General features: G+C 44.8%; 1 protein-coding gene across 1 annotated transcript; it reads left to right on the plus strand.

Annotated features, from left to right (window-relative positions):
- The first annotated feature begins 7,135 nt into the window (after positions 1-7,135).
- LOC144014743 (uncharacterized) lies at positions 7,136-9,797 on the plus strand. Its single transcript, XM_077514972.1, has 5 exons — positions 7,136-7,854; positions 8,269-8,322; positions 8,594-8,671; positions 8,751-8,839; positions 9,478-9,797. The coding sequence occupies exons 1-5, from the start codon at positions 7,683-7,685 to the stop codon at positions 9,568-9,570; spliced, it is 486 nt and encodes a 161-aa protein (XP_077371098.1). The 5' UTR covers positions 7,136-7,682; the 3' UTR covers positions 9,571-9,797.
- The last annotated feature ends 25 nt before the right edge of the window (positions 9,798-9,822 follow it).

The following is a 9,822-nucleotide window of genomic DNA, read 5'->3' on the forward strand; positions in this document are numbered from 1 at the left end:
TGCTCTTGTACCAAGGCTCCGTTTAAGTGGGCCAAGGTGTGACTTTAGCACCGTCGCGCTCACCCGCTGAGTCTGGATAAACAACAGGGAGCGACCGACTTCTCAGCCACACAGGGAGGGAGGGAGATCAGGATTGTAGCAGTTCACCTCTCACTACTGGAAAATATCAATAAAAATGGCTTGACACATAATGAAACAAAGTCAGGCAAGCTATTACCAAAACACTGTTCTTTACAGACCCCGTTGAGCAATATGAAATAAGCATGTTCAGTCTTGCTGTTTACCTTTATTGCCAATTCACAATCACACACAGATGCTTAGATTATGCTTGGTGCAAACATAGTTCAAAGATAGTTAAAATAAATGAAGATTTATTGATAAAAGACACTTTTAGCGCTTTCTCTGACAAGAGTATTATGTTCACAGGGCCAGACACGTTATGTCACCTTAGTGACATTATGGATTCTGCATGTTTTTTTTTTTTTTTTTTTTTTTTTTAAACATTCTATTTGAAAAAGGCAGTAACTTATTTACTTCTAAGTGAGAAAGCTCAAATTTAGGGAGAGAAAAATGTAAATTCTGTTTTAAATTCCTCATTCCTGTTCAAAATGGTAACACTGAGAGCATGCTGAAAATGAAAGAGCTTGGATGTATTAAAGCACCTTCATGATGCTGTTAGGTCACACGTAGTTTAAGTTCTAATAAATGCTGTAAGTGCGATACTGTATTTATTATACAACTATGTAGCCTATGCCCAAAATAATTACACTAATGATGAAACAATGTTAATGTGTTCTGCCATTATGATCAATATCTCTTCATTACAGAGCTCAGACAGCAATTATTAAAATAAAAAAAATAAAAATAAAAATAAAAAAAAATAAAAATGTTATCAATTGTGTAATTTCATTTATTTCAATTTTTCATTCTTAGGTTATTTACTTCTTTTGTCATTACACTCATTTTGATTATCATTTCACTTTATGTATTGTTCCATTGGGGATATCTTGTGTAAGATTGGTGGCATTGGTACACTGGGTAACCATTGATTTTTTTTTTTTGGTACTACTTATCCACTACTTTTTGGTAAGTGGGCACCAAAACCCAGACTTTTGGTCGAGAGGAGGAGGGTACACTGAGTTGGTTGCCAGCCAATCTCAGGGCACACAACCATTCAAATCCACGCTGGGGTACCCAGGGGAGAGCTCGCTGGCGATGGGTCGAAACCTCATAATCCACAATTTGGCAGGTGTAGGTTTTTACAAGTTATAGACCAAGCTAAAGTGTTGCAAATGGATTGCTCTCTTTAATAATGCACTGTTAATGGTTGAACAAGCATGCCGTTTTTTTAAGTTAATATTTTGGAGTTATAAGGTCGTTTCGGCCCGACGTCAGTGATATGCAAACTCCACACAGGAAGGCTGGAGCCCCGATTCGAACCCACAACCTCGGGACCGTGAGGCCAATGAGCTATAGTAACCACAAGTGCCACATTTATCTGTAGTTTCAGACCAATTAAGCAAAATTGAAGAATTTCCCATGACACACCTGATCTCTCAATTTCACGCACTAATTTGGTGAAGAGGAGTGGTTCGTTGGGAATCACTAATCTGCACTAATGAAGATACATGAGTAAGTCTCTTTCTGTGTAGTATTTTATTTATTTATTTTTTAGCTGGATGATGAAGCCTACTTGAAACTTTGGATAGAAAATTGAGATGACGTAATTCAGGAAACCCCGGGAATATTCTGCTGAACGTTGACTTCCTTAAGCTTGTGTTGAGGAATACTGCTGGAAATGTGTGAGTCACTGCGGGCTCGGTCTGCATTCATTATCAAGCCCACTTTCACGTTTTTCCATGACGGGCCTCTGACACGACGAGAGGAGGTAGGACTCAGACGCAGAGTGTAAGTTGGCCAACAAGGCTGCAGCTTTAATCGCACGAAACTCAAATCGCCTCTCAAGGAGGGAAAAAAGGCTGAACAAAAAGAGCTCCACACGGGAGATACAAAAAAGGGCACTCAAAAACAGGGACAACAAAAGGCGCTCCACAAGGGAGGAAAACCAGGGCAAACTAAAGGCGCAAGACAAGGCAAGGCAAGGCTAGACATCAAACAAGGACTGTGGTACGAGGACTGAGAGGACGCTTCCATGCACTGAGATATGTGACACTTCGGCCCAGAGGGGAGGAATCAGGTGGCTTTTATGTCCAGGTTGATTGGGAACAGGTGGTGCTGATCATGGGCGTGGACCGGTAATCATTGAGCTGCAGGAAGGGTAAGTGACCTGGGGTGAGAGTGGAGTCAGGGCTATCAAAATAAAACAGGAACATGACTGTAAAAACAAAAGCATGAACCGCCACTCTGGTGGCGGCGTGACAGTACCCCCCCCTCAATGGCCGGCCCTTGACAGCCTTTCAGCAAGGAGTCCAAAAACAAGGGCGGGTGGAAGGGGGCACAGAGGTGGGAACACGACCCACCCCTCCGTCCCAGACAAAAAGGCAGTTCAGGAGGGCGTCCATGACGCCAGACGAGAGTCCCGTCGGGACCGTTCCGAAGACCTTTTCCTAGCGCAGGATCAGGTTTGGAAAGTACCAAGGGGATCCCGTGGATAGTTTTGACTTGGCAGACTTGGCGAGGCGTGGCAGACGTGGCAGACTTGGCGTGGCAGGCTTGGCAGATTTGACGAGGCGTGGCAGGCTTGGCAGACTTGGCGTGGCAGGCTTGGCAGACTTGACGAGGCGTGGCAGGCTTGGCAAGGCGTGGCAGGCTTGGCCGACCTGGCGTGGCGTGGACGGCTTTGGCGTGGACGGCTTTGGCGTGGACGGCTTTGGCGTGGACGGCTTTGGCGTGGACGGCTTTGGCGTGGACGGCTTTGGCTTGGACGGCTTTGGCTTGGACGGCTTTGGCTTGGTCGGCTTTGGCTTGGTCGGCTTTGGCTTGGTCGGCTTTGGCTTGGTCGGCTTTGGCTTGGTCGGCTTTGGCTTGGTCGGCTTTGGCTTGGTCGGCGTGATGCAGAGACCTGGCGTGACTTGATGCAGAGACTTGGCGTGACATGATGCAGAGACTTGGTGTGGCTCAGGGTCTTGGAGATGCGCCCGGCGAGACTCGGGGGCTTGAGGCGGTGACTGGCGAGGTTCAGGAGCGAGAGGTTCAAGAGTCACCTGGTTGACTGCGGCTGAGGATGCACTGGTTGATGACTGTTCCAAAACGTGATCCATACAGTCCATTCCCCATTCCAGTACGTTTCCGGAGTTCCAGTCGATTCTGGGGTTGTGTAGACGTAGCCAAGGGTGTCCCAGAACCAAAGTGGGTGACGAAGCTTGGATTACATGGAAACGGAGATTCTCGATGTGTTGTCCAATTGGAACCTTCAGGGGTTCGGTGATGTGGGTGATACAAAAGAGTTCCTTGCCATTCAGAGCTCTGGCCTGAATGGTCCGGGGAAGGGGTTTGGTGGTGGCTCGTACTCGCTTTACGAGGCCCCAGTCCATGAGGCTCTCGTCGGAACCGGAGTCGATGAGGGCTGGCAGGTCTATGGTTATAGCATGGTGGCTTATCTGGGCTTGCGTGATTCTTTGAGTCTTAGCAGGACGGGGTGACGAGAAACTCACCGGTGGACCTCTCTTCACGGTGCAAGATCCCACCAGATGACCAAGTTCACCACAATAGTAGCAACGGCCTTCTTGGCGGCGACGCTGTCGCTCCTCAATGGTTAGCTGGGTCCGACCAAGCTGCATAGGTTCCTCGTCATTTCCACTGACCTCCCTCGCGGTAGCTGACTGGGGAAACGCATATCGTGAAGACTCACTTGCCAGTGGATGCTGGAGGGGTCCCGAATCAGGTATCCTTTGGTGTCCGCTGCTCTGCTTGAGCTCCCGCCTCCGATGATCAGTGCGGATGGCAAGCGAAATCAATGAGTCCAGGTCGCCGGGTAAGTCATTTGGAAGCAAGAGTTCCTGCATGGAGGTTGTGAGCCCCTTCAAAAAGTGGTCAAAGAGAGCTGTGTCGTTCCAGCCACTCTTGGCTGCTAGAGTTCGGAATCGGATGGCGTAATCATTAACCGATTCTCTGCCTTGTCTGAGATGGCTGAGTTCTCGCGTCTTCTCTCGATCCATGTTGGTTGGATCAAAAACGAGGCGGAGAGCCCTGCTAAACCCGGCTGCGGTTGAGCAAGTCGGGGAGTGCCGTGCCCATTCCGCGGTGGCCCAGTCTCTGGCTCGTCCCGTCAGGTGGGAAATCATGAAGGCCACGCGGGAACGGTCTGTGGGAAATGCCTGTGGTGAGAGTTCGAAGTGAATGTCACATTCGGTCAGGAATGCCTGACAATGTCCTGGTTCTCCCGAGTATCGCTCCGGGGAGGCCAGTCTCATTCCATCCGGCCAAGGCTGGAGTCGGGATCGGGGATTCAGCTGCTTCCGGTTTCGTGACGGTTGGCGTGGAGTGTTGCAGGTGGTTCACCAGCTCCTGCACCTGTCCAGCAAGTTCATCTATCCGGATGACCATGGCTTGCTGGACCTCCTCCAGGTGCGACAGGCGGGCGACCTGTCTACGTAGTGCAGCCTCCAACTTTCCTGCTGGGTCCATGCTGGCCGAAGTGTACTGACACGACGAGAGGAGGTAGGACTCAGACGCAGAGTGTAAGTTGGCCAACAAGGCTGCAGCTTTAATCGCACGAAACTCAAATCGCCTCTCAAGGAGGGAAAAAAGGCTGAACAAAAAGAGCTCCACACGGGAGATACAAAAAAGGGCACTCAAAAACAGGGACAACAAAAGGCGCTCCACAAGGGAGGAAAACCAGGGCAAACTAAAGGCGCAAGACAAGGCAAGGCTAGACATCAAACAAGGACTGTGGTACGAGGACTGAGAGGACGCTTCCATGCACTGAGATATGTGACACTTCGGCCCAGAGGGGAGGACTCAGGTGGCTTTTATGTCCAGGTTGATTGGGAACAGGTGGTGCTGATCATGGGCGTGGACCGGTAATCATTGAGCTGCAGGAAGGGTAAGTGACCTGGGGTGAGAGTGGAGTCAGGGCTATCAAAATAAAACAGGAACATGACTGTAAAAACAAAAGCATGAACCGCCACTCTGGTGGCGGCGTGACAGCCTCATATTGGAGACATCTCAGTGAACCAAAATTACAAGGGCATACATTATATATACAGTCTTCCCTCGCTATAACGCGGTTCACTTTTCGCGGTCTCGCTGTATCGCAGATTTTTTTTTTAAGTGCAATTTTGCATATTTTTTGACAGTAATATACCCATTTTATAAAATTTATGAAGGTTTGAACATTGTCAATGATTGAACAAGAGAGAAATGTGAGAACATGTAAATGCCTCAATGAGAAAAGTGTATAAATTGTGCGGTCGGGGATTTTAGAGCCTTAAAACATTTATAAGAGTTGTAAAACATAAAGCTAACTACTTCGCGGATTTCATTTATTGCGGGTATTTTTTGGAACCTAACCCCAGCGGAAAACGAGGGAACACTGTATATATATATATATATATATATTTCACGTAATTCTTTAAAGAATTACGTGAAATAACTTGGGACTAGCTTGCAATCTATCTATCTATCTATCTATCTATCTATCTATCTATCTCTCTATCTATCTATCTATCTATCTATCTATCTATCTATCTATCTATTTCTGATGTTTGTTTTTGTTTAATCAATATTTTGTCATCATAAACAAAACAATCCAAATATAAAACGTCTCCACTATTTTAAAGGCCTCTTGGAAGAATTGTTGAATAGCTTCTTAAAGACACGTATTTATTCATTTTACAATACCAACATCCACAACAAAGCCCTCTGTGTGGAAAATCTAATGATGAGATTAAAGTGTCCCTGGTTCATCTTGATCTTATCTCACACTTAACCTGATGTTATATGCCATATTAGCATACAAGCAGTTTAATGAGTCACCTACAGTTTCTTGATTAAATCAAATTTCTTCGACCTTGACAAAGCTCACAGAGCCCATCACAGAAGATCCAGAGAACAATAAAGTTAGTTTATGCCAAAGTGACAACGACCGCAAAGTAGACTGTTGGTGCCTCAGGTGCATCCGTTTTACAACCAGTCCAACAGGTTAGCTGCCAACGAGCTGCACGTGTTTGATTTTATGATTAAGATGGCCACAGACACTGACAAAGAAATTAAAGCACACACACACATGCCGAAGTAACATACCTGTCTGACTGATAACACATGGAAATGTGTATCATATAGGCCTACCCTTTTTCAAGGTCTTCGATAAAAAGGAACATTTCGTCATCATGGGTGTAATACTAATTGGCAATATTTATTTGGAAGTTGCAGAATGAAAATGTAATTGAAAGGAATACTTAATCTCTTTATATTAAAATTATATTCTGTTTCATTGTACTTTTCAAAGTTTCTTTCAGAGCCTGGCCAATTGGGTTTAAGTTTTAATACCAATTTAATTATGAGTCATACAAATTCACTTAAAGCAGCATTTGACCAGATGATGATTTTTTTTTTTTTTTTTTTTTTTGGGGGGGGGGGGGGCGCTGATATCTCTTTGATGTGCGTTGATGAATTCCAAGGTAAAACTGAAAATGTACATAATTATCTATCTATCTATCTATCTATCTATCTATCTATCTATCTATCTATCATAACAAAATAATGTTTAAAAAAATAGGAGCGAACTTCTATGCAAACTGGATACTGGGTGGCACTCTTTGCATACCTAACTTCCATCATATGCAAATGGGACTTTCGAATCCTGTTGAACCATCCTTGCCTCACATCGCAGGCTGACGGATGACTGACTGCCCCAAGGCTAGAACACAATAGAAGGGTGTCACATTCCCTGATTAAAACACTTACCTGCCTATTTCTATCCATTCAAGTGAACATGAAATGAGTGACATATTCTGCAAAACACAATTTCCAAAAGTGTTTGTTAAAACAAGAGCAGCATTATAAATAAATTTCTAACTGTGTCAGGCTGTTTTCATGCCTGGGCATGTCACTGAAGGCTCCAGTCATCCCATCCCATTTTCTCTTGATTGACACACACCATCCTGCCCGTTTGCAGAGCCAGTGACCACTGTTTTTTTTCCAGTGGCGACCCCACGCTTTCACACCGCAGGAACTTATTCAGGAACTTCCCTATGTTCCGGGGGAGTTTGTCCAAAGTTTGCGTTCACACACAAAAGTAGTTCCGGGTCTGGGGGGGTCGAAACGGTACTACCTAAGTACCTAGGCAAGAGGAGGGTATTTCGGTGTACCCTGAACTACACAAGTGGGGGCGTGTTGTGAAGTGTGTCATGATTGGTTGACTGGACGAGGAGGTGTGTTTTGGATAGGTGAGTTTTTCGCGGTAAAGCCGCCATTTCTTTTTTACTTTTCACTGCTGAGAGCGCGACGATTTTCCCCCCCAAACGTTTTGGAAATGGAAGGATTTAAAAAAACCGATAGGTGGACGGACGAAGAAGTGCAGGCTCTCCTGAGCATTTACGGGGACGAGGAGACCCAACGACAATTTGAAAGTGCCACAAGAAACGATAAAGTCTATCAATTGATAACCGCGAAGCTAGAAGAGCTTCGCATTTTCCACACACAAAGGCAGGTAAGGGAAAAACTCAAGAAACTCAAACAGGACTATAAAAAACTCAAGGACCACAACAGCCGAAGCGGAAATGACCGCAAAATTAATAAATGGTACGAAAGACTGGACGTCATTCTCGGCCACCGGATGGGGGTGTACAACCGGTAAAACAAAGGACTCTGCAATTGCAATGCTGGAAGTTATGTGCGAGGACACGGCAGTGGGCGAGGATTCCTCAACAACAGACACGCTAACACACCAAGGTAAGACAGAATTGCCTCATGAACATTTGTATTTATATATTCGTTTAGGTCGCTGCGCGGTCTTAACGTGGCTTTTACACCGCGCTAGCACTAAGTTGTTAGCGTAGCATGGCTTAAGCTTGGCAAAGGCACGCATCCAGCTCCGAACCTATGTAATGTTGTGAAATCATTCCTAAATCAATTAACCTAGTAAATGAAGAGTATTGTAGGCAACTAATGCCGAAATAGCCTTGCTTCCAGTGATGACGAAATTGGAAAGCTTTGTGCAAAGGACGTGTGGAAACCAGGCATGATATGCACGGTTAAAAGCAAAACAACCACTTCGTTTGTTTTTTTTTAAATATCCGTTGCTATAAAAGGTATGCCGTCTAACAGTGTAAACTGACCTTTGTTGTGATGTACTCTGACTTACAGCGGGACCTTCTCTGAGCTTCTCTGTACCTTCTGATGTCTCCCTGAGCAGTCCTGGTATGTTTCATTTCATTTCATGTAACTTCAAAAGCTCCATATAAAACTAATAAAGCAACACACCACTCACTATTAATTTTACTTCGTTGGATACGCCAGTGTGTATTGCTCCCTAAAAAAGCTTGTACATGCCGCCATATTTGGCAATGTAGTGTGGCATATTCTGTTCTGTGGCAATGAAAAATGGAAGGATATATGTGAGTGGCGTGTTTCACCCTCACCTAAATCATTGCACTGTGCCCTTACTCAGTTCATGACTCTGTTGATACAGTTCCAGTCGAGGCGTTGGAAGGGATAAGCGAGGATGGTCCATCCACAAGCGGAAGCTGCGCCCCTCTGTCAACTTCCAGTAAGTTCAAAGTCATGTAACTTGAAGCTCATCGAAATTATTCACTGTTACTCATTGGATGTACATGATGTTGATACAGCTTCAAATGATGAAGTGAGTGAACATTCGCGGCTACGAGCAGAATCAGCAGAGCTGTTCCTGAGCCTTCTGCCTTGCTCTCCCGTCCAGGTAAATGTCCAGTAAAAAAAAAAAAAAAAAAAGTACATTACTGGAATGTATTAATTTACTACACATTTTCTTTTACTGGAATGTACTAAAAGAAAATGTGTAATCCTGCTTGTGTAAACAATTGCACCTTAACACATGCGTGCATTTGTCATTAACGTATGTACATGAAATTCATAGGCATACACAATAATAAATCCTCATACTCACATATACAATTTTCATTTCACTCATAATGGTGCATTGAGAAAGGGAAAAAAAAAAAAAGTTACATTCCTGCAATTTTACTAGTGTGTATTGCCTAAAAAAGCTTCAAGTGCAGGCCGCCATATTTGGCAATGTAGTGTGGCATATTCTGTTCTGTATCTATGAAAAATGAAAGTACATTAACGTGAGTGCCGTGTTTTACCCCTACCTAAATCATTGTACTGTACTCTTACTCATTGCACGAATCTGTTGAAACCGTTTAAGTCGATGCGTTAGGAAGGTACAAGCGAGGATGGTCCGTCCACAAGCAGAAACTGCGCCACTCGAACAGAGTTTCCTGCCCCTTTGTCAAGTTCCAATAAGTTCAAAGTCATGTAACTGGAAGCTCATCAAAAGTATTTACTGTCACTCATTGTACATTTACATCCCTATAGGTTAGCGGACACGGGACCGAGACCACCTATTTTTGGAATACCTGCACCAATTTGATGAAAAGAAGGGGGAGTCCACGAGTGCAATGTTCTTAGAAGAAATGCAGTTGCACAAGGAGGACCTTGAACTCAGACGCGAGCAGCACAAGGAGGAAGTTGACCTCAGAAGCGAGGAGCGCAAGGAAGATCAACACGTGGCACATGAGCTGGTTGAACAAAGGCACGACAGAGAGTTCCAAATGGGCTTCCTGGCAGTCCAAAACAGACTTGTGGACACAAATAAGCCAAATGCATAAGTAATAAATGCTTTTGTTTTCATATCACTTCTGTGGTTCTGGTTTTTTTTCC

Source organism: Festucalex cinctus, chromosome 2, assembly GCF_051991245.1.
Source record: "Festucalex cinctus isolate MCC-2025b chromosome 2, RoL_Fcin_1.0, whole genome shotgun sequence".
NCBI classification, from domain to species: domain Eukaryota; kingdom Metazoa; phylum Chordata; class Actinopteri; order Syngnathiformes; family Syngnathidae; genus Festucalex; species Festucalex cinctus.

Excerpts from the sequence above, each read along its gene's own strand:
- LOC144014743 (XM_077514972.1), top strand. The coding sequence starts at position 7,683 with ATGACCGCAAAATTAATAAATGGTACGAAAGACTGGACGTCATTCTCG. Across the intron at positions 8,672-8,750 it reads CGCCCCTCTGTCAACTTCCA|CTTCAAATGATGAAGTGAGT; the intron begins GTAAGTTCAAAG and ends ATGTTGATACAG. Across the intron at positions 8,840-9,477 it reads TGCCTTGCTCTCCCGTCCAG|GTTAGCGGACACGGGACCGA; the intron begins GTAAATGTCCAG and ends ACATCCCTATAG.